The sequence below is a fragment of the Pseudophryne corroboree genome, chromosome 10 (assembly GCF_028390025.1).
Source record: "Pseudophryne corroboree isolate aPseCor3 chromosome 10, aPseCor3.hap2, whole genome shotgun sequence".
Taxonomy (NCBI): domain Eukaryota; kingdom Metazoa; phylum Chordata; class Amphibia; order Anura; family Myobatrachidae; genus Pseudophryne; species Pseudophryne corroboree.
In genome coordinates this window covers 50,527,818-50,552,713 of record NC_086453.1, presented here as the reverse complement: position 1 = coordinate 50,552,713, position 24,896 = coordinate 50,527,818, and the positions used below count along the sequence as shown (strand labels likewise).

Below are 24,896 nucleotides of genomic sequence, written 5' to 3'. Positions count from 1 at the left end.
TCGGCCGGATCTGAGAGATCCGTGCTGGGCTTCATTGTGCACTTTGTTAAAAAAAAAAAGTTTAAATGTAAAAAAAAAAATTGCGTGGGGTCCCCCCTCCTAAGGCAAACCAGCCTCGGGCTCTTTGAGCCGATCCTGGTTGCAGAAATATGGGAAAAAAATGGACAGGGGTTCCCCCATATTTAAGCAACCAGCATCGGGCTCTGCGCCTGGTCCTGGTTCCAAAAATACGGGGGACAAAAAGAGTAGGGGTCCCCCGTATTTTTGAAACCAGCACCGGGCTCCACTAGCTGGACAGATAATGCCACAGCCGGGGGTCACTTTTATACAGTGATTTGCGGCCGTGGCATCAAATATCCAACTAGTCACCCCTGGCCGGGGTACCCTGGGGGAGTGGGGACCCCTTCAATCAAGGGCCCCCCCCCAAGCCACCCAAGGGCCAGGGGTGAAGCCCGAGGCTGTCCCCCCCATCCAATAGGCTGCGGATGGGGGGCTGATAGCCTTTGTGAAAAGTGATTGATATTGTTTTTAGTAGCAGTACTACAAGGCCCAGCAAGCCTCCCCCGCAAGCTGGTACTTGGAGAACCACAAGTACCAGCATGCGGCGGAAAAACGGGCCCGCTGGTACCTGTAGTACTACTACTAAAAAAATACCCCAATAAAGACAACACACACACACCTTGAAAGTATAACTTTAATATATCCATCCACACCTCCATATACACATACTTACCTTATGTTCCCACGCAGGTCGGTCCTCTTCTCCAGTAGAATCCATGGTGTACCTGTAGAAAAAATTATACTCACATAATCCAGTGTTTTCGGCTCCTCGGTAAATCCTTTTGTAATCCACGTACTTGAAAAAATAAAAAAACGGACACCCGACCACGAACTGAAAGGGGACCCATGTTTTCACATGGGCCCCCTTTCCCCGAATGCCAGAAACCCACTCTGACTGATGTCTAAGTGGGTTTCTTCAGCCAATTAGGGAGCGCCACGTTGTGGCACCCTCCTGATCGGCTGTGTGCTCCTGTACTGTCTGACAGGCGGCACACGGCAGTGTTACAATGTAGCGCCTATGCGCTCCATTGTAACCAATGGTGGGAACTTTCAGGTCAGCGGTGAGGTCACTTTCGGTCAACCGCTGACCACAAAGTTCCCACCATTAGTTACAATGGAGCGCATAGGCGCTACATTGTATCACTGCCGTGTGCCGCCTGTCAGACAGTACAGGAGCACACAGCCGATCAGGAGGGTGCCACAACGTGGCGCTCCCTGATTGGCTGAAGAAACCCACTTAGACATTAGTCTGAGTGGGTTTCTGGCATTCGGGGAAAGGGGGGCCATGTGAAAACATGGGTCCCCTTTCAGTTCGTGGTCGGGTATCCGGTTTTTTTATTTTTTCAAGTACGTGGATTACAAAAGGATTTACCGAGGAGCCGAAAACACTGGATTATGTGAGTATAATTTTTTCTACAGGTACACCATGGATTCTACTGGAGAAGAGGACCGACCTGCGTGGGAACATAAGGTAAGTATGTGTATATGGAGGTGTGCATGTATGTATTAAAGTTATACTTTCAAGGTGTGTGTGTTGTCTTTATTGGGGTATTTTTTTAGTAGTAGTACTACAGGTACCAGCGGGTCCGTTTTTCCGCCGCGTGCTGGTACTTGTGGTTCTCCAAGTACCAGCTTGCGGGGGAGGCTTGCTGGGCCTTGTAGTACTGCTACTAAAAACAATATCAATCACTTTTCACAAAGGCTATCAGCCCCCCATCCGCAGCCTATTGGATGGGGGGGACAGCCTCGGGCTTCACCCCTGGCCCTTGGGTGGCTGGGGGGGGGGCCCCTTGATTGAAGGGGTCCCCACTCCCCCAGGGTACCCCGGCCAGGGGTGACTAGTTGGATATTTGATGCCACGGCCGCAAGGCACTGTATAAAAGTGACCCCCGGCTGTGGCATTATTTGTCCAGCTAGTGGAGCCCGGTGCTGGTTTCAAAAATACGGGGGACCCCTACTCTTTTTGTCCCCCGTATTTTTGGAACCAGGACCAGGCGCAGAGCCCGATGCTGGTTGCTTAAATATGGGGGAACCCCTGTCCATTTTTTTCTCATATTTCTGCAACCAGGATCGGCTCAAAGAGCCCGAGGCTGGTTTGCCTTAGGAAGGGGGGACCCCACGCAATTTTTTTTCTGAAAATTTATAACATTTCCCCCCCCGTTCCCACTGAAAAACATGCACGGATCTCATGGATCCGTGCATGCCTATACAAACACGGGATAAAAAAGCAGGTCTGTTTTTTTTTAGCACTTTTTCACGATTTGTATTTTATCACGGCAGTGTTTGGCTATTGTCGGCAGTGTTTGTGTTTTGCACTTTTTAGTAAATTCACGATTTCTAGCAAATTGCAGGCGTATTTGACCGATGGTGTATTGATTCGTGATTTTTTCCTAGGACTTCCAAAATATTACGAATGCCCTCATCACTGCCGTGATTTTTGCTTAGTAAATTACCGAGATGACACTTTGATGAAAAAACGGCATCTCGGTCAAAATCGGGACCTTAGTAAATATACCCCAATGTGTATAAAGGGCTGCCTGGTGCAATGTGTATAACAGCCCCTACCTGGCGCAATGTGTAAAAGAGGCTCTATATGGCACAATGTGCATAAGGGGCTGTACCTGGTGCACTGTGTATAAGGGGCTACCTGGCGCAATGTGTATAACAGCCCCTACCTGGCGCAATGTGTAAAAGAGGCTCTTTATGGCACAATGTGCATAAGGGGCTCTACCTGGCGCAATGTGTATAAGGGGGTTACCTGGTACAATGTGTATAAGGTGCTACCTGGCGCAATGTGTATAACAGGTTCTACCTGGCATAACTTGTGCAAGGGGCTCTACCTGGCACAATGTGTACAAGGGGATCTATGTGGCGTAACATGTATAAGGACTCTACATAGCGCAACTTGTATAAAAGGGGCTCTACCTGGTGTAACATGTATAAAAGGAGCTCTACCTGGCGTAATGTGTATAAGGGGTTCTATCTGGCGCAATATGCTTAAGGGGCTATTCCTGGTGTGTATAAGGGGTGCTACTGTGTGGTGTAATGTGACTGACGAACACTACTGTGCAGTGTAATGCCACAGCCACACATGTGCACCACAAAAGCTGTGCTGTAGGGATGGATATCGGAAGCCTGGCATTGAATGGTTGCCGGGCTTCCGACATCAAATACAGCGATGCGATGGAACTTGCCATCACATCGCAACCATCCAATGGTAATGCCATACCGATGCTTAGACTTTGCACATGCGCAGAAGCAGTCATAACTTCACGTATGCACACTAGCTGAGCTACTGCAACCACTTCCAGGTGTCCACAGCTGTAAAAAGAGTAGTGCATTTGGCATTGCAAAGCTGCATCCGATGGCTGGCAACCATCGGATTCCCGGAATTCGATGGAAAGAGTATTTCAATTGAATAAAAATATTGATGGTTGCCAACCATCGGATTCTGATGTCCATCCCTACTATGCTGTGGCTGCTGTGTAACCAAGGGCTGGCGCTGTCTCACTATTCAAAAAGCAGCATGCAATACAAGTTCTGGTGGCCCGCAGGTTTGCTAACGGCACGCATCTGGCATTGGATGGGGCAGACATGACGCAGTTCAGAGCTCTAGCTGCAATCACATTACACAACACCATTTGTACTCTCTGGCTTATCACACTGGGACAGGCGGATAGCTGCTCTGCCGGAGTACACTATCGTACATGTAAAAACCCCTCTTATTTTAACATCAGTCGGGAGGTTAGGGTTAGGCTGCGGACAGGTAGCGTTAGGGGGTAGGGGAGGGAGGTTAGTATACTTAGCTCACCCTCGTGGGGATTGCTGTGATCAGGATGCTGGCGTCAGTATAATGACTGCCGGCAGCCCGACCGTTGGCTTTTCATACTGAACCCATAATATATTTCCCTCATTCTGGTTGTACAAAACGTATATTGCTATAACAAAATCCACATTACAGCCGGGAGCACCACCCGATGCCAGGAGAGAAGGTGAGTATGCTTTATACCACAGGTTCTCACACTCGCCCCTCAGGACCCCACACGGTGCATGTCTTGCAGATGTCCTCACAGAATCACAAGTGAAATCATTTGCTCCACCTGTGGATCTTATAAAATGTGTCAGTGTGTTATGAATACACCTGTGCAGCCGCTAGGTGACCTGGAAAACATGCACTGTGTGGGGTCCTGAGGACCGAGTTTGAGAACCTGTGGCAAGACACCCCCAATTAAGGAGTTGTTCTGCAGGTGGTGACCACAGACCACTTCTCAGCACCTATGCTTAATTCTGACTGATGTTTTGTTCACTTTTGAAAGCTGGCGGTGCTTTCACTCTAGTGGTAGCATGAGACGGAGTCTACAACCCACACAAGTGGCTCAGGTAGTGCAGCTCATCCAGGATGGCACATCAATGCGAGCTGTGACAAGAAGGTTTGCTGTGTCTGTCAGCGTAGTGTCCAGAGCATGGAGGCGCTACCAGGAGACAGGCCAGTACATCAGGAGACGTGGAGGAGGCCGTAGGAGGGCAACAACCCAGCAGCTGGACCACTACCTCCGCCTTTGTGCAAGGAAACAGGAGGAGCACTGCCAGAGCCCTGCAAAATGACCTCCAGCAAGCCACAAATGTGCATGTGTCTACTCAAACGATCAGAAACAGACTCCATGAGGGTGGTATGAGGGCCCGACGTCCACAGGTGGGGGTTGTGCTTACAGCCCAACACCGTGCAGGACGTTTGGCATTTGCCAGAGAACACCAAGATTGGCAAATTCGCCACTGGCGCCCTGTGCCCTGTACCCCTGTGGGCCAGTCCAAGCCTGAATATAATATATTTATATATACTGTATATATCAGGGAAGTGTGGTGAGGAAAATGGCTCAGGAGGCACAGGCTAGTACCAGAGCCAAATTTATACAGAGTATATAAGCCAAAGGGTGCATGTGGGCATTATACACAAGTGCAGCTGGAAATTTGGTGAGTTTTGGTCAGAGATGTGCAGAAAAGATAGGCGGTGATTGAGGGGGGGGGGGGGGGGGGGGGGGAGAGACTGCCTCACCTGTCATAGACTTTTTACTCCAGAGTTTTGACTATAAAATATAAAGTAGCTATTTCTAATATATTCTTTATATTTTGCATATACTTTATATAGTCAAAACTCTAAGGTATACTGAAGTATGACAGAAAAGGCCCTACCTCACCTCAACGCACGTCACTGTCCAGATCATCTATTCTAGCTGGAGCACAGGTGTGTCACTAACAGGTGGTACTAATTATTCCTGAGAAAGCTGGCTCCACATCAGAATGATAGCTTTTCAAACAGCCAAATAGTTGGCTGGTTGGAATGATAATTGGCCGGCGTGTGGGAACAAATGATAATTGTTTGTTTGCTCCCACCCGTGGAAAACCGGATGTTTCACTAGTTGGAGAAGTCAAACATGTTTGATTTTTTTTTTTCCCACCTAGTTGCCCAATAATGGTCTTAGTGTGCCCCCGACTGAACAATAAGTACTGTGGGCAGACACACTAGTTTGCAGGAATCTATGACCTGCAAACTCTCTTTGTTCTAGGGAATAGGATTGCCACCTAGCAACAGCTGGTGGGGTTAGGTGCAAGCCTCCCTGACGATCGCTGGAAAGGTATAGTGAAAGAAAACTTTCACTTACCTTTCCACAGCCTGGGGGGAGCGGGGACAGAGCCGCGGGTAGCGGCCGCTCCGGGTCCCGTTCGCGCGCGTCACAGGAGCACGCACGCTGGGCACGTGCGCGTGCACCCTATAAAGTGCTAGGCCCCGCCCCCAAAGTTAGATTTTACGGAAGCTTACAGATGGCAATCCCAACTAGACCAAGAGAGTACATTTTTTAAGGGGTAAGATCACCCTAGCTCCTGTAACCTAGTAACAAAGGCACACGGGAGACCATATATATGCAGAAACGAAATGTGTTTACTAGAAGCCCTTCAACAGTAATACAGGTGATAAGAAAAAATAACTGGCAATGGCCAAGAAAGAACCGTTATGCTGTTGTGAAATTAGCATATAAGCAAAACTCCTGCAACTTGTAGAGCTTATCAAAGATATTTGTAAGGCTATTTTTGTCTTTAGGTTGCTGCGTCTGCGGACCTTTTGGAGTGCCTGAAATTCAAAGAGAAAAACAGGCATAATTAATGACTGTTGTTAGAGATTACAACCGACAGACCTAGCAAGGTATAGGGTGGGTAGGGTGGGAGCTGTTGCTAGGTGGCAATCCTATTCCCTAGAACAAAGAGTTTGCAGGTCATAGATTCCTGCAAACTAGTGTTTGTTCGTCGGGAGGCTTGCCACCTAGCAACAGCTGGTGGGTAGACTACCACATACCTGGTGGTTGCTCTAAGGAATTCTATCCTTTGAGTATCAGAAGGCCTCTTATAATGTTTCACAAAGGTACGAGTGGACGACCAACGTGCGGCCTGCATTATGGATTGTAAGGTTAAGCCTCTCGCCGCTGCCGATGTGACGGCGGCTCCGCGGATGGAGTGTCCCTTGAAAATGGAGGTATCTATTCCTGAGCTTTGCATGGCAGAAACTATCCATCCCCTGATTGTAGAGGGTCTGGCCGGACGAAAAGGCTTTCGGCATGTGATAAAAAGGTTAGAAATGTTCTCTCTCCATGGAGCTGTTGTTGTGAGATAAGCGGATAAGCACTCGACTATGCAAAGATCCGTGTTTGACTGGTCACTGACTAGGTCAAACTCTACCAAAGGGTTTTGAATGGAACTGGTTTTTGTGTGACCTTTAAGGACGATATGGAACCCCATTGGAGTGGTTGTCATCCAGGGTTCGGATGTGTCTATTAAGGAAAGTTCGGCTCCTCTGGCTGCAAAAGCTAGTGCTAGTAGAGAAGCCAGTTTTCTTGAAAGATTGGAGATGTCGGAATCTGAAGGTATTGTGGCTAAATAATTTAAGAAAGGATTAATGTCCTACGTGGAAGAGTATCGCGGACATGGAGACCTAGACAAGAAGATACCTTTGAGTAATCTAAGGTACATCTTGTTTTCCGTAAACCCTGGAATGAGAAGAGCTAGGGCTGAGCCATACGACCGTATGGTGGCGGATGCCAGGCCTGACTCAAACTTAACGGCTAGGAAGTCTATCGCTAAGTTAAGTTCGGAAAGAGAAGCCGAAGGAAGATTTTGAGAAGCTTGCCAAGACATAAACTCATTTATGATGGACTGGTACCTGGATTTTGTTCTGAGTCTAAGGGAAGCATTTATCAAGGTTACTGAGGCGGTCGAGAGGTTAGTAGTGGTCAGCAACCGAGTAATGTCGCTATCCACATGCAATGTAGAAGTTCCTGAAGGAGGTCGGGAGTCCCTTGGAAACAATCCTTGGACATGCCTAGGGGAAGCTTGGGTCCCTTGCGAAGAGGGTTGATCAAGGGGACCCAAACTGGGTAAACCAAGTCGAGTTGAGGCACTCTGTCGGTCTTGATCTTGTGAAGTACCTTCAGTAGCATAGCTGGGGAGGGAAAGCATATGGGAGAACTAGATCTGTCCACGGAAAGGACATTGCGTCCGAGTGGAGAGCCCCTTGAGTCCAGATTTTGGACACGAAGGTTGGGACCTGTGTGTTCGATGGAGTTGCAAACAGGTCTACTTGCGGTTGACCAAAGGTTTTCACGACACTGGTGAAAATTTCCGGTCTCAGAGTCGCCCGATCCGGTGTTAATTTCTTCCTGGATAAGGAGTCGGCTAACTCGTTTAGCACTCCTGGGACATATGTTGCAGAGAGGAGTATGGATCTTTCCACCGCCCAGTTCCAGATGTCTATAGCTTCTTGACAGAGTGTCAGGGATCGAGTACCCCCCATTCTGTTGAGGTAGGACACTGCAGTCCTGTTGTCTAGACATAGGAGAACTGAGTTGTTCTGGAAGGTCGGGGGAACTAGAGAGGAAAGTGCTAACTTCGCCGCCCTCAATTCTAATAGATTGATGTGCGCTGTCGATTCTTGAGTGGACCATCTTCCCCTTACCGCTCGGCCTCTTGTAAATGCTCCCCAACCCGAGAGGGATGCATCTGATGTGATGACAATGTCTGGAGGAGGAGGTAGGAGAGGTCTGGGGGATGGTAGCCGAAGGTCCCTCCAACTGCGAATCTCTTTCAGAACTAAGGGTGTCAAGATGATTTTGTCTGACCAAGTCCATCCCCGATGAAGGAGAGCTGAAATAAGAATCTGAGAGTGTCTGCAGACAAGGGGAGCGTGGAGAAATCCAGGATCTAAAGATCTCATTTTCCCTATGACTCTGGCCAAGTCTCTCATCGAGAAACGATGTTTCAGGGTTCGAGTTATGAAGTCTTGAATGTCTCTCCACTTGTCTGGGGGAACTGCTATCGAGAAAGAAGGGGTATGTAGTAAGAAACCCAGAAAAACAATTGACTGGGTGGGTGTTAATATGGACTTGTCGTAATTTATTGTAAACCCTAGGTTCTGGAGGAGAGAAAGAATTAGTTATTTGTGAAGCAGAAGGGTTTTCTGGTCTGCATGGACTACGTCTAGGTAGATTATACAACGGATCGTTTTCCTGCGCAGGTGAGAGATTAATGCTTTCATAAGATGAGTGAATGTGTAGGGAGCGTTGGAAAGGCCGAAAACCATGACGGTCCACTGATTGAGAACGTCTTTCCACAGGAACCTTAGAAGTCTTCTGTGGTTTGGGTGCATTTGAATTGTGTGAAAGGCCTCCTCGAGGTCTATTTTGATACAGAAATCGTTCCTTGTTAGTAGGAAAGGTATGCCGGCTAAGCCCTCCATACGGAAAGAACGAGGTTTTATGTGTCGGTTGAGAGATTTGACGTTTAAGACTGGTCTGTATGAACCGTCCTGTTTCCTGACGGGAAAAAGGTGACTGACCCAGCCTCTTGTGGAAGTGTCTGCCAGCGCTATCTTGCCTAACTGTAGGGCAAGGGATAGGACTCCATCTAATAACGGACTGGCGTTTTTTGAACAGGTGAAAATTTGTCGTGGAAAATGTAAAAGGGGGAGGGATAAACCTTTTTCCACGATTCTTAGCAACCACCTGTCTGTGGTAATCTGCCTCCAGGAGGCTATTGCCTGGGAAAGATAAGGAGGAGGTTGCAAAGTAAAGTGACTTACCGTATCCTCTGTCTTTCCTGGGGGCGTATGTGCCGCCACACCCTGCGCCTCTTGCGGTTCGGGAAGGGCCACCTCTGTGAGCTCTGGGAGCGCCTCTGTAGTCTCGGGTCGAGCCGCTGGCTCCCGCAGGACGACCCTCCTGATGAAAGGGCCACCTGGAAGGCTGAGGTCCTTTAAGGTCTGCGAAGGATTTGCAAGCTTTATAGCGGACCTTCACTTCGTCTATGAAATCGGGTCCGAAAAGGTCAGAATCTATCAGATTGGGGACATCTACTGGTCTGGGTGCTAGGTTAGTTAGCCCTGCATTAGCTAGCCAGCGAGTTCTACGTGAGTTCGATATGAAATCAAATGTCTGACCAATTATTAAGGTAGCCCTACTAATAGCCTTTATGAGTGCCATTTTGGAAGCTACCAGGGAATCTAGGGAGCCCCCTCAGACGCCTTCTTTTTCTGCTTTGTCAAGGACAAATAATAAAGGACCGGCGGCGTCTGAAACCTTAAATTGAATTTTCCTTAGCAATTTATCCATAGTGTCACTCTGGACTTTTTCCCCCACGAGTGAAGGTAAGGCCGGATCGATGTCTGGGGCAAATAGAGCCGGAATATCTGGGATGCCAGTGTGGTGACGGAGAACCATATCATCCTCCTTAACTAGTGCCGTTCTAAAGGCTAACTGGGCAAAATTGTATACTTGGGAGCCCAGTGGGCTGAATATATTTTAGAAGGTGGCATTCTACCCGCTAAGGCTACACGGGCCATCTGCAAGTCACTATATTCGCCTCTGCGAGAGGATGCGCTAGTCCTGGTTACTTCCTCTGACTCCCAATCTACTGGAGGGTAACCAGTTTCCTTAAATGCGTGGGAAAGGGGGGTTGTATGACTATGACTAGTCCCCTTATGAGCGCGGTCCTGTGCAGGTTGCCGATCAGTGACAGGGAATGTATGTCGGCTGTGGGCAGGAGAGGGGGGTCTGCTATGGCCCTTAGAGGTATTCCAAGCACTGGCAATACCTGGGAAAGAGATATTTTTACCTGAACAGGCATCTCTAGAAGAAACATGGTCAGTGTGTTTCTTTTTACTTGTGCACTTTCTCGCCACTCTGTGAGAATATGCAGGAGGAGAAGGAGTCTCAGCATTCTGACTGACTTCTCCCTCCTCAGAGCTGTCCCTCTTGTCATCCGACCTGACAGGGTTAATCATTTTTCTTCTTTTAAATATAATATCTTCATCTGAGGAAGTTGTTGTTTCTACAGCTTTATCTAGGCTCTTCCTAGAAGGCTGCCTGCCTCTTTTGCTGCGCTGTGGGGACACTATCAGGGTGTCTGCGGCTGACACAGACACAGCCGCTGCGGGCCGGGGAGCGATGAGTAGCTCCCGGCCAGCACGCTAAAGCTGCGCTGGTCGGGAGCTACTCTTAAAGTGCAAAGGCATCGCCCCTGTGCGATGCCTTTGCACTTCTGCGAGGGGGACCGGCACTGACATGCGGGGTGGACTAGCCCTGTGCTGGGCGTCCCCCCGCATGTCAAGGAAGAAGATTGTAGCTGTGCTAAATTTAGCACAGCTACGATCAACTCGGAATGACCCCCAAAGAAACAGTAATGTTCTGGGACAAAGATAAGGTCATAACTTAGCTTGTGAAAGCCTGAGTGATCAGCCTGGGCCAGCGTCTTACTACTGTGTGTCACAGAGGGAGGACATCTGGACCAAAAAGCAAATGTTTTAAAAAGCAATGAAATGATATTGCAAATTGTCATTTTCTGGGAATCTTCCTGCTGCTGAGAAGTCATCCAAATTCTTCTAGTCATTCCCTAGGACAAAGATTCCGCCAGAAACTCTGTTTGTCTAGTTCTGCAGTCTTTGGCTTTTATTTCCATTTATTTGCAACACTTTTTTTTTTCTGATTGAATTGTGTACTTTTTTTTATTTCTGTATGCATTTTTACAACTATGGCCCTCATTCCGAGTTGTTCGCTCGCTAGCTGCTTTTAGCAGCATTGCACACGCTAAGCCGCCGCCTACTGGGAGTGAATCTTAGCTTCTTAAAATTGCGAACGAAAGATTCTCAAAATTGCGACCACACACCTCTTAGCAGTTTCTGAGTAGCTCCAGACTTACTCGGCATCTGCGATCAGTTCAGTGCTTGTCGTTCCTGGTTTGACGTCACAAACACACCCAGCGTACGCCCAGACACTCCTCCGTTTCTCCAGCCACTCCCGCGTTCTTCCCAGAAACGGTAGCGTTTTTTCGCACACACCCATAAAACGGCCAGTTTCCGCCCAGAAACACCCACTTCCTGTCAATCACATTACGAACACCAGAACGAAGAAAAAAACGTGAGTAAAATACCTAACTGCATAGCAAATTTACTTGGCGCAGTCGCAGTGCGGACATTGCGCGTGCGCATTAGCGACTAATCGCTCCGTTGCGAGAAAAAAATAACGAGCGAACAACTCGGAATGGCCCCCTATATTTTATCATGCAGCAATGTGTCCGTGTCAAAGAGTCATGGTTACTAGAACGCTAGGTTTAGGCGAGGAATTGTCTGGTTCACAGTAACTTTACTCAATGGGGATGTGATGGCATTTAGATGAGTCAGTGAGTAACTGAGGCTTCCGAGTCCGCTCTTGAATGAAACTACTAGTATTTTGTATTGGTAGTGAGTGTGTGGCTGAGTTCAAAGATTTTGTTTGTGCCATTCTGTAGGTAGGCAGGCGGTTTTGTTTTGAGTGACCCTTTCACACCAGCGCCCCTGCCCTGCTGTTGTGACAGCTGCCATGTAAAGCATGGCTACAACCGTTAGCATTTCTATAATGGGTGCAATGTTTGCGGTGCACACGGGCACCTGGGTCCAGGTGGGCCCACACCGCACACACTGCACCCATATTTTAGTACTCACCTTTCTGGAGTCCAGCATCGGGCGCTGTTCTCGTAGCGAAAATCGCAGACAAAATGGCCGCCACACATACACAGTAGCCAAATTGGTATCCGGAAAATGGCAGGCGCCATGTTTCCGGAGACCTGCGTATGCGCAGAAGACTCTGGCACATTGCCAGAGACTACTGCGTAGTGCAGATGAGGGGGCCCACCTGGAGGTGCACACGGGCCCCCTCCTCTGTTAAAGCGCCCCTGGCTACAACATAGGTCTGTGTTCTGTTCTGTAACCTCCTATGTTGCCCAGACCTCCATGTATTTGTTACTCACACTTCTCAGACACATGTTGCAAATCCCTGCTAAGCTGTCACCTCTTCGAGCTTTTCTGAGCATGTGTGCTGTGTGCGTCCATTGCCAAGGGTCTTGGGCAAAGCTGCAATTGCCTGTGGGATTATGTGGGGCATTGTGGGGGGCCTCAGTAAGGGTCAACAGCCTTTGGGGCATATTTATCATCACTCAAATGTGACACTGTCTACACGCCGCAGAAGATGTAGAAATTGTGACATTCATCCAATCTCCAAAAAAGCATCCTGAGATGACTAACAGCTTCCGAATCTCTGCACAAGCTGCCATTTATACAGCAGCTTGTGCAGCAGAGATGGGGGAGGGTGGCCGCGGCTGCAGAGCGATCTCTGCAGCCGGGCACCCTGTGCAGGTGGCGGGGTGGTGAGCGGTAGGTGGCCGCGGCTGCAGAACAAGTCCCGGCGGCGGGGAGTTGAGCGTGGCATCGGAGGGAGGGCCTCGGCTGCGGTGCTAGGGGAGAGAGAGAGGGGTCACCGCCGCTGCTGCAGTGAACCTGTTCCGCAGCAGCGGGTCAATCCCAGCAATAACAAGCTGCCCGGGGGGGTGAACTGTGCCGGGAGGGGGGTGAGATGTGCCGGGAGCTACCGCTACAGGGACCAGCCCTGGCAATAACATGCCAGCGGGGAAGTGCTGTGCGGGGGCTGCCGATGCCCCGGCAATAACATGCTGGGGGGAGGAGGGGGGGGCAGCGGCTGCAGCCGGACAGACCGGAAATAAGGAGCAAAATATCACTTTCAGAAAAACTGTCTCGGCAAAAGGAGCAGTTTTTCGGAAATGATACATTTAATAGGTAGGGATGATGAATATTGAAAAAATTGTGAACGAGAATTGAAAACTAAAAATTCTCAGTTCACATTTTTTTCATGATGAATATACCCCTTTGTGTCCTGGAGCGGTGACACACTTTGCACTCATAGGGGTAAATTTACTAAGCTCCCGATTTTGACCGAGATGGCGTTTTTTCTTTAAAGTGTCATCTCGGTAATTTACTAAGCACTAATCACGGCAGTGATGAGGGCATTCGTAATTTTTTGCAAGTTCAGGTAAAAAATTACGAATGAATACACCATCGGTCAAAACGCGGCTGTTTAAGTATGAATCTCGGTCATTTACTAAGAAGTGCAAAGCAAAAAACAAACAAACACTGCCGTGAAAAATTACAACTCGTAAAAAAGTGCTAAAAAAAAACAGACCTACTTTTTTTTTCCGTGATTGGATAGGCATGCAGGGATCCATGAGATCCGTGCATGTATATCAGTGGGAAGGGGTGGGAAAGTTGTTATTTTATTAAAAAAAATTGCGTGGGGTCCCCCCTCCTAAGCATAACCAGCCTCGGGCTCTTTGAGCCGATCCTGGTTGCAAAAATATGGGGGGAAAAATGACAGGGGTTCCCCCATATTTAAGCAACCAGCATCGGGCTCTGCGCCTGGTCCTGGTCCCAAAAATACGGGGGACAAAAAGAGTAGGGGTCCCCCGTATTTTTAAAACCAGCACCGGGCTCCACTAGCTGGACAGATAATGCCACAGCCGGGGGTCACTTTTATATAGTGCCCTGCGGCCGTGGCATCAAAAATCCAACTAGTCACCCCTGGCCGGGGTACCCTGGGGGAGTGGGGACCCCTTCAATCAAGGGGTCCCCCCCCCCCAGCCACCCAAGGGCCAGGGGTGAAGCCCGAGGCTGTCCCCCCCCATCCAATGGGCTGCGGATGGGGAGGCTGATAGCCTTTGTTGTAAAAGAAAAGATATTGTTTTTAGTAGCAGTACTACAAGGCCCAGCAAGCCTCCCCCGCATGCTGGTACTTGGAGAACCACAAGTACCAGCATGCGACGGAAAAACGGGCCCGCTGGTACCTGTAGTACTACTACTAAAAAAATACCCAAAAAAAGACAAGACACACACACCGTGAAAGTATAATTTTATTACATACATACACACATACATACATACTTACCTTATGTTCCCACGCAGGTCGGTCCTCTTCTCCAGTAGAATCCAAGGGGTACCTGTTGAAGAAATTATACTCACGAGATCCAGGGGTCCAGGCTCCTCGGGAAATCCAGGGTTAATCCACGTACTTGAAAAAAAAAAAAAAAAACGGTGTCCCGACCACGAACTGAAAGGGGACCCATGTTTGCACATGGGTCACCTTTCCACGAATGCCAGAAACCCACTTTGACTTCTGTCTAAGTGGGTTTCTGCAGCCAATCAGGGAGCGCCACGTTGTAGCACTCTCCTGATCAGCTGTGTGCTCTTGTCCTCACTGACAGGCAGCACACGGCAGTGTTACAATGTAGCGCCTATGCGCTACATTGTAACCAATGATGGGAACTTTCAGCTCAGCGGTGACGTCACTTTAGGTCAACCGCAGGGCAGAAAGTTCCCATCATTGGTTACAATGTAGCGCATAGGCGCTACATTGTAACACTGCCGTGTGCTGCCTGTCAGTGAGGACAAGAGCACACAGCCGATCAGGAGAGTGCTACAACGTGGCACTCCCTGATTGGCTGAAGAAACCCACTTAGACATCAGTCAGAGTGGGTTTCTGGCATTCGTGGAAAGGAGTCCCATGTGAAAACATGGGGCCCCTTTCAGTTCGTGGCTCGGCTTTCCGTTTTCTTATTTTATGCAAGTACGTGGATTACCCCTGGATTTCCCGAGGAGCCTGGACCCCTGGATCTCGTGAGTATAATTTCTTCAACAGGTACCCCTTGGATTCTACTGGAGAAGAGGACCGACCTGCGTGGGAACATAAGGTAAGTATGTATGTATGTGTGTATGTATGTAATAAAATTATACTTTCACGGTGTGTGTGTCTTGTCTTTTTTTGGGTATTTTTTTAGTAGTAGTACTACAGGTACCAGCGGGCCCGTTTTTCCGTTGCATGCTGGTACTTGTGGTTCTCCAAGTACCAGCATGCGGGGGAGGCTTGCTGGGCCTTGTAGTACTGCTACTAAAAACAATATCTTTTCTTTTACAACAAAGGCTATCAGCCTCCCCATCCGCAGCCCATTGGATGGGGGGGGACAGCCTCGGGCTTCACCCCTGGCCCTTGGGTGGCTGGGGGGGGGACCCCTTGATTGAAGGGGTCCCCACTCCCCCAGGGTACCCCGGCCAGGGGTGACTAGTTGGATTTTTGATGCCACGGCCGCAGGGCACTATATAAAAGTGACCCCCGGCTGTGGCATTATCTGTCCAGCTAGTGGAGCCCGGTGCTGGTTTTAAAAATACGGGGGACCCCTACTCTTTTTGTCCCCCGTATTTTTGGGACCAGGACCAGGCGCAGAGCCCGATGCTGGTTGCTTAAATATGGGGGAACCCCTGTCATTTTTTTCCCCATATTTTTGCAACCAGGATCGGCTCAAAGAGCCCGAGGCTGGTTATGCTTAGGAGGGGGGACCCCACGCATTTTTTTTAAATATTTTACAGTGTTTAATTAAAAAAAAAAAAAAACCCCAGCACGGATCACACAGATCCGGCCGAGATTGATTGTAAAAAAAGTCGGCAGTGTTTTGCTAATCACTGCCGTAAAAATAGGTAAAAAACCACGAATGACATCGACATCGGAAGAAAAGAAAAACCCGAATACGACAGCTTAGTAAATCCATCGTAATCAATTCAAAAAGTTGCAATTTTACACTGTCGATGTCATTCGTGATTGAACTTGGACATGATTCTGGAAAATACGAATCTTAGTAAATGTACCCCATAGTAGTTTCACTAATGCTTCTATGGTGCTTGTTGGGATCATTTCTGTTCCATTCAATGCAAAGATGGATGGATAATGCAGGGTGTTATCCTAGGTGCCTGCTCCCGCCGATTACCGAACATCACCCTATATTTAAAGGGATCGAACCTAAAACATTTTGTTTTTCACAATCGGAAGAGAAGAAAAACATCACATGCTTTAGGTCTTAAACACGGCAAGGGCCGGATCTCATATCTCTTTCCGGAGTGTAAGTTTAAAAGAGGCTTTCTCTTCCGTACGATACCCAGGGGAGCCCTTTAACGGACTCAGTAAATATAGTAAACAGTGAATGAAACAGTTCTGCGTTTACTTTCCTCCTGTTTGGCAACCACAATGAATTGTTCTCTGGTTCCTGTTTTGCTGCACAATAAATCAGTTTACTGCAAAAAAAAGCTCCCGGCGCCCTTTTTATCTATCTTCCATTTATAAGAAAAGATCTGCTGAAGTGACCTGCCTGCTGCTCCCACAGGGAGAAAGGCAGGCCGTTCCTGGATGCCCGTGGAAATAGGCAGCGCATTCGTGCCACTTCCATTAGCCGGGTCCGGAGTGTCACAGAGGGACCCCGAGGGAACCCAAGAGCTACATAATCACACAGCAACACCATCTGGTTTTCCATATACTACTTCAAAGAGAAATATATCACAGCATCTCAAAGGATTTTAAACTTGTTTAAACAGAAATAAAACCATGCCAAATGTTGAGTATAAAGCCTCTTTATATTCATTTATAGTACGGCTTGGTGTACAGTGAACACAAGATATACTCTGATAATTCCAGAAAATGTTGTTTTTCACAGATATTAGGTATACAACCATGACCCCTGTCCTGCACCATACCCCGCAGACACCACCCATTATATTAGCTATTGCCAAGAACTTTGCAGGTTTAAAATATGGATTAAAATCACATTTGGCTCTTTACGGACATTATCAGGCACTCACTTGTATCTGTAGTCTCGTACTGACTGTCTTTCTGCAGCTCGAAGATCTCCACTTCCACACGACCGCTGGACGCTCCTTGCGTGTGGCTGTTGATATGCTCACGGGCAAGGGCCAACGCCAACCGCTCGCCACGACCACAAACAGTCTGATCGTCGAGAATTGCAGCTGCGGATGAAGAGACGCATTAGCACTGTTAGATTATATATATATATATAAAATAGAGACAGGCAGAGATTACATTAAATATGATGAGGAAACAATAAACAATTACGCAAGAATGCAGATACAAAAGACTATGGGCCGGATTATGGTGGTAAAAAGCAGATACAAGAGGCTATGGTGGTCATTCCGAGTTGTTCGCTCGTTGCAGTTTTTCGCAGCGATTAGGTGGAAAATGTGCATGGGCCCTCATTCCGAGTCGTTCGCTCGGCAATTTTCTTCGCATCGCAGCGTTTTTCTGCTTAGTACGCATGCGCAATGTTCGCACTGCGTCTGCGCCAAGTAATTTTGCTATGAAGATAGTTTTTTTACTCACGGCTTTTTCTTCGCTCCGGCGATCGTAATGTGATTGACAGGAAATGGGTGTTACTGGGCGGAAACACTGCGTTTTATGGGCGTGTGGATAAAAACGCTACCGTTTCCGGAAAAAACGCGTGAGTGGCTGGAGAAACGGGGGAGTGTCTGGGCGAACGCTGGGTGTGTTTGTGACGTCAAACCTGGAACGACAAGCACTGAACTGATCGCAGATGCCGAGTAAGTCTGAAGCTACTCTGAAACTGCTAAGTAGTTTGTAATCGCAATATTGCGAATACATCGTTCGCAATTTTAAGAAGCTAAGATTCACTCCCAGTAGGCGGAGGCTTAGCGTGTGTAACTCTGCTAAAATCGCCTTGCGAGCGAACAACTCGGAATGAGGGCCATGGTACGCAGCACGTATGCGCTAACCTATTTAACACAAAACTTTGTAGATTTGCTGGTGTTCGTGCAACGCTTTTCAGTCGCACTGCTGATCGGTGAGTGATTGACAGGAAGTGGGTGTTTCTGGGAGGTAACTGAGTGTTTTCCGGGAGTGTGCTAAAAAACGCAGGTGTGCCAGGTAAAAACGCAGGAGTGTCTGGAGAAACGGAGGAGTGGCTGGCTGAACGCAGGGCGTGTTTGTGACGTCAAACCAGGAACTAAACGGACTGAGGTGATCGCAATCTAGGAGTAGGTCTGGAGCTACTCAGAAACTGATACACTACCAGAGGGCGGCGGCCTAGCGTGTGTAATGCTGCTAAAAGCAGCTAGCGAGCGAACAACTCGGAATGAGGGCCTATGGGCCGAATTATGGTGGTCAAAAGCAGATACAAGAGACTATGGGCCGGATTATGGTGGTAAAAAGCATATACAAAACCGGATTATAGTGGTAGAAAGCAGGTACAAGAGACTATGGGCCGGATTATGGTGGTAAAAAGCAGATACAAAACCGGATTATAGTGGTAGAAAGCAGGTACAAGAGACTATGGGCCGGATTATGGTGGCAAAAAGTCCAATTTATTGTCTATCCACTTATTGTGGTGATACAGAATTTATCGCTATGATTCTCTATCATTGCAGGGGCAAACACAGGGTTTCCATTTTGTGGAGCAATATTAAACCTATAAATTGCCTTTCAATTTGTGAAATCACTGGAACAAATACAATAAAGATAGGTGGTAATTTCTATGCTACATATATAAGTATATGCTTCCTGGAAACCAGACATTGTTCTATACAAACTACCAAATTAGCAACATTATTGTGAGGTATATAAAAAAACGGCAGTATTTGGAGAAATTAGCAAATATTTTTGTACACATCTGAAAAGGTTGTTGCAGAGGATTGAGGGCCTAATTCAGTAGATGTATGGAAAAAACACACATCTACGATCAAAATCTCCGACGTGCGAGGGGGGGGCGTCTAGCACAGGGCTAGTCCGCCCCGGCATGCCCGGCCCTACCCCCTCCTCCCCTAGTAGAGGTGCGAAAGCATCGCACAGCGGCAATGCTTTCTTATCTGGCGAGTAGCTCCCTGCCTACACAGCCTACTCGCCATGTTTTTGGTTGCATCGGCTGTGTTGTCCGGACCATGCCCGAAATGCTGACTGAACACTGCCGCACGACCCCTCCGGCCCCGCGATCGCCTCTGCCTGTCAATCAGAGTGACATTGTGAGTGCTTTATTACATGAGTGTGGCAGTGTGATTTATGACAAAAACATGGTGTTAGACCAGTGGGTCCTTAACGTAGTCCTCAAAACAGTCCAGGATTTAAGTATATCCATAGCTCAGCACAGATGGTTAAAACAAATAGACTGCCGTACTTATTAAGTCACCTGTGGGCAAGTATGGTTATTCTTGGGCCGTTAGGGTGCCTGGAGGCTTTAGTTTGGGAACCTCTGCGTTAGACGACTATAACATGATGGCTGCTTTACTACTTCAGAATGACATATTGGGCCGGATTCTGGTTTGTACGCAGAAGTGCGCGCAGCAGCGTCTATTGGCGGTAACTGCCTCCAACTTTATGCGAACCCCGCCACAAACTCCTTCCCTTGTGTACATCTGTGCGTCCCAATGTGCAGGGTCTGAGAAGCCCACATTTAGTGCCCTTGCACGCTGTAATACAGAATGATGCATCCATAGACACCACCATTGGTTGCACTATTGAAAACCTGTCCAAGCTGTATGGCAGGTACAGGGTCTCCGTCTGACTATGGCCACCTATGCCTGCGTCTGTGGGTCTGTGTACGCAGCTGCTTCAGACACCCCCCCGACACTCCCATAACACACCCGCTGACCATGTTTGCGTGCACTACTTACCACCTCCCAATCACTGGCCAGAAATGCCCATCACTTTCCTGCAAAATTTCCGATACCGCCCCTCTCGATCGCTACAGCATCTATGTACGCGCTCTGTGTAACGCATGCACCGTACAAGTCTTTACAAATTTTCATCCATGGGCAGTTGCAAAGAATCGCTCAGCTACGTGCTATGGGAATGATAGTGGGCTCAGATGTATCCGCTGTCATCGAACAAGTCGCAGGGACGTACTAGTTACGACTGCAACTAGCCATGCCCGCATGTTCATGGAAGCATACGCATCATGCAACCCACGTTCGCAGACATGCTAGCTGTGGCAAACAACCCACAACTGCTACGGCTAGCGGGCAAGGATGACAGTAGATCTATCTGTAGTGGGTGCTGTTTCCTACATATGTGTCCTCATTCCTCATACATCATTGCCGCAGTTGCACCAAACAGTGACTCTTGGTGTGCCAGGTCCGCGAGACTCTGATAGTGTTAGGTGCCTTTTTTCCCGAAAATGCGTCTTAGACGCAATGCAATGTGACTAGGACATGCCGTGAGACTGTGCGGATTCTTTTGATATGCGACACTTGTATATCTGTCTGCAGCTGCTGTGGCTTTTTTTTCCCATGTCAAGTTCCATTGTGCGCCGTACACAGACTTAGACCTGATTCAGCAGTAGACGCTGTTTCTGAAACACACAGAGATTCCTGATTATTGGGAATGTGTGCAGGTGCAGAACGGGTTCTGAGTGGTGGCATGTAGTCACCCTTCTGCCTCTGCCTTATTGACAAGCAGAGACAGGGGTGGTCATTCCGAGTTGTTCGCTCGCTAGCAGTTTTTAGCAGCCGTGCAAACGCTATGCCGCCGCCCACTGGGAGTATATTTTAGCTTAGCAGAAGTGCGAACGTTTTTATCGCAGAGCGCCTGCAAAAAATGTTTGTGTAGTTTCAGAGTAGCTCAAAACCTACTCAGCGCTTGCGATCACTTCAGACCATTCAGTTCCAGATTTGACGTCACACACCCGCCCAGCGTTCGCCCAGTCACGCCTGCGTTTTTCCCTGGCACGCCTGCGTTTTTCTGAACACTCCCTGAAAACGGTCAGTTGCCACCCAGAAACGCCCACTTCATGTCACTGCGGTCAGCAGTGCGACTGAAATGCATCGCTAGACCCTGTGCAAAACTACATAGTTCGTTGTGCCCGTACGTCGCGCGTGCGCATTGCGCCGCATACGCATGCGCAGAACTGCCATTTTTTAGCCTGATCGCTGCGCTGCGAACAAATGCAGCTAGCAATCAACTTGGAATGACCACCAGGGTGCGGTGCAGGGACGACCAGTGTTTCCAGAAACAGCGGCATGTCGCCCCCCATTTTCCAGGAGTGACAAGGCCATGGTCTATGTCTCGAGACGCATACTTCCTGGCCTTGCAAGGTGCCCTGTGACGGCCAGCCTGAGTAAGATGATGCTTACTCATCTACGGGAAACATTGTGGCCATCGGTCGCAAGGTTGATCCTAGGCTGCGAACTCGGTCGCACCGCTGAGATAGCAAGTGCAGCCAGGAGGTGACTGACACCTCCTTCTGCATTTGCATGTTCAGTGGACGGATTTGCAAAGGCGCTTGTGTGTGGCTATGCAAGTCCATCTACTGCTGAATCAGTCCCACACAGATATAAAGGTGTTACTTATCAAATCAGTCAGCACAGTCTCCTGCTGCGTCTTACTCGCATCATGTCGTGGCTAAGACCCATTTACGCCAGATGCTAGCACAGTTGCATGGGACCCGGCGGGTCACTCACGCCAGGCATCTCGCGCTGCGCAGTGTATTGAGGCTAGATGTATGAGGACACTTTAGTACTTGTCGACTTTTCTCCCCACCGGGAGAACCCAGTAGCGGAGATGTAAGTGATCACTGAGGGGGCAGAGCCAGGCGCTTCACATCATTAGGCCCCATGCTGCGAATAGTAGGGTCCACGGGGAGGGAGCGCGGCTAACCTGACACGATATAAAGACAGTCGTGTTATATAGGCTCCTCCCCACTGATTCGTTATTCCCAGGATTACACTCCCATCCTGCCCACTCCACTAGTTAATGAGGACCGCCCACTCTTCTGGGGGTCTCCTGCACGTTCTGCGAGAGTAGGGAAGAGTATTACATGAGACTCACACACTGAATGCTTTATTACAGCACATGAGAATGACAGCGAGTGCCTTATTATTGCACAGTGGGAGTTTTAGGGGTGTGGATCGTTGGGTTGACAGTAACTAGGTCGACGTTCATTAGGTCGACCACTATTGGTCGACAGTGACTAAGTCGACACGTGGAATAGGTTGGCACTGTCATTAGGTCGACATGAGTTTTTTTGTAGTTTTCTTCGTAAAAAAAAGTGACCGGGAACCCCAATTAGTGCACCGTGTCCCCTCGCATGGCAAGCAAGCTTCGGGCAAGGTGCCCCGCTCCGTTACCGCTGCGCTTGGCACGGGTTACTATTCCCAATCGTAGTCCACGTGGATCGTAAGGTATGAAAAAGTAAAAAAAATAAACATTTAAAAAAAAAAAACGAATGTCGACCTTTCATTGTGTCGACCTTTGCCTTGTCGGCCTAGTGACCATGCCAACATAGTGAACACGTCGACCAATAAGGGTCGACCTAATGAGTGTCGACCTAAAGATACCGGGTTTTAGAACCTGAGACTAGCTGAGTGTGTGGTAACACCTTGTATAACATGAGGGTGAGAGAGCGCTGCACATGACTGATAGTAACATGAGGGTGAGAGAGCGCTGCACATGACTGATAGTAACATGAGGGTGAGAGAGCGCTGCACATGACTGATAGTAACATGAGGGTGAGAGAGCGCTGCACATGACTGATAGTAACATGTGGGTGAGAGAGCGCTGCACATGACTGATAGTAACATGAGGGTGAGAGAGCGCTGCACATGACTGATAGTAACATGAGGGTGAGAGAGCGCTGCACATGACTGATAGTAACATGAGGGTGAGAGAGCGCTGCACATGACTGATAGTAACATGAGGGTGAGAGAGCGCTGCACATGACTGATAGTAACATGAGGGTGAGAGAGCGCTGCACATGACTGATAGTAACATGAGGGTGAGAGAGCGCTGCACATGACTGATAGTAACATGAGGGTGAGAGAGCGCTGCACATGACTGATAGTAACATGTGGGTGAGAGAGCGCTGCACATGACTGATAGTAACATGAGGGTGAGAGAGCGCTGCACATGACTGATAGTAACATGAGGGTGAGAGAGCGCTGCACATGACTGATAGTAACATGAGGGGGAGAGAGCGCTGCACATGACTGATAGTAACATGAGGGTGAGAGAGCGCTGCACATGACTGATAGTAACATGAGGGTGAGAGAGCGCTGCACATGACTGATAGTAACATGAGGGTGAGAGAGCGCTGCACATGACTGATAGTAACATGAGGGTGAGAGAGCGCTGCACATGACTGATAGTAACATGAGGGTGAGAGAGCGCTGCACATGACTGATAGTAACATGAGGGTGAGAGAGCGCTGCACATGACTGATAGTAATCAGGACAACAATTACACACAAAAAAACACACACAAAGGGGGTCATTCCGACCCGATCGCTCGCTGCAGTTTGTCGCAGAGCAGCGATCGGGTCGGAACTGCGCCGGCGCCACAGTGCGTTGGCGCATGGCAGTCGTCGGTGCCCAGCGATCGCCTCTGAGACAGAGGCGGTCGCTGGGCGGGAGGGGGCTGAGCAGCGGCGTTAAACCGCCGTTTAGGGGGTGCGGTCCGGCCAGCGGGAGCGACGAGTAACTCCCGGCCAGCCGCAGAAGCTGCGCTGGCCGGGAGTTACTCCACAAACACAAATACAAAGGCATCGCCGCTGTGCGATGCTTTTGTATTTGTGCGGGAGGGGGGCGGCACTGACATGCGGGGCAGACTAGCCCTGTGCTGGGCGTCCCCCCGCATGTCTGAGTTTGCGATCGTAGCTGTGCTAAATTTAGCACAGCTACTGTACGATCAACTCGGAATGACCTCCAAAAGACGAAGAGAGCATTCCATTATGTGATAACGGGAAAAAGAAATGTTTTATTACATAAGTCTGGAAAGTGAGAGTGCGCTGTACATGAGAAGGACAAATATACCGTCTGTAGCAAATAGCCAGCCCACCGTCCATTGTTATTGTATAGGCTGCAACCAGGAACCCAACAGATAAAGCATTTACTGTAAATAATGGGTATCCGGACTCCAGGTCGACAGCACAAAGGTCGACACACCTTAGGTCGACGCCAATTGGTCGACACACCTTAGGTCGACATGGACAAAGGTCGACATGGACAAAAGGTCAACAGGAACAAGGTCGACATGGAAAAAAGGCACAACAAAGTGACCCCCTGGCGCTGATTGGTAATTAGCAATTACTACATATATACGTCTTATAGTATTCTTTGGCCTTATAAACTTAATTTACTTATAAGAATCTAGAAGCAGCTCAACTGTAAATAAAGGGGGCTTCTCTACCTCCTTAACATAATACTTAGAAAAAAAGAAAAAAACAGAAGCGCTAATGGATTCCTTATTAAAATAATTTTTATTTTTTACTTTTTACAGCTATTGCTAAATAGCTCTTTGGCTTACCTAAATATCTAATTATACATTAAAAATATTACTTTTTATAAAAAAATTCTGGCCAGTTTTATAAAACAACAATAATAACACAACAATATTAACACAGCTACAAAATCATAAGGGCTCTAAGCACAAGTCGAATGAGCAACTATGTATCATCACTGAGGCTGGTTAACCTGATAAGATCAGAGGGAAACAGTGTCATCTATTTGTATTTAACTGTCCATCTCTCCGCACGGAGAAGAGCATCCAATTGTGTATGTGTTAATATTGTTGTGTTATTATTGTTGTTTTATAAAACTGGCCAGAATTTTTTATAAAAAGTAATATTTTTAATGTATA

At 48.3% G+C, this 24,896-nt stretch overlaps 1 protein-coding gene across 3 annotated transcripts in view; it reads right to left on the bottom strand.

The window, feature by feature from the left end:
* GRIK5 (glutamate ionotropic receptor kainate type subunit 5) overlaps positions 1 to 24,896 on the bottom strand; it is a 492,150-nt gene that overhangs the window by 204,194 nt on the left and 263,060 nt on the right. For all 3 annotated transcript variants that reach the window (XM_063942365.1, XM_063942364.1, XM_063942366.1), the window contains one exon: positions 17,105 to 17,269. In XM_063942365.1, coding sequence (XP_063798435.1) covers positions 17,105 to 17,269 — 165 coding nt within the window. The remainder of the gene's footprint in view (positions 1 to 17,104; positions 17,270 to 24,896) is intronic.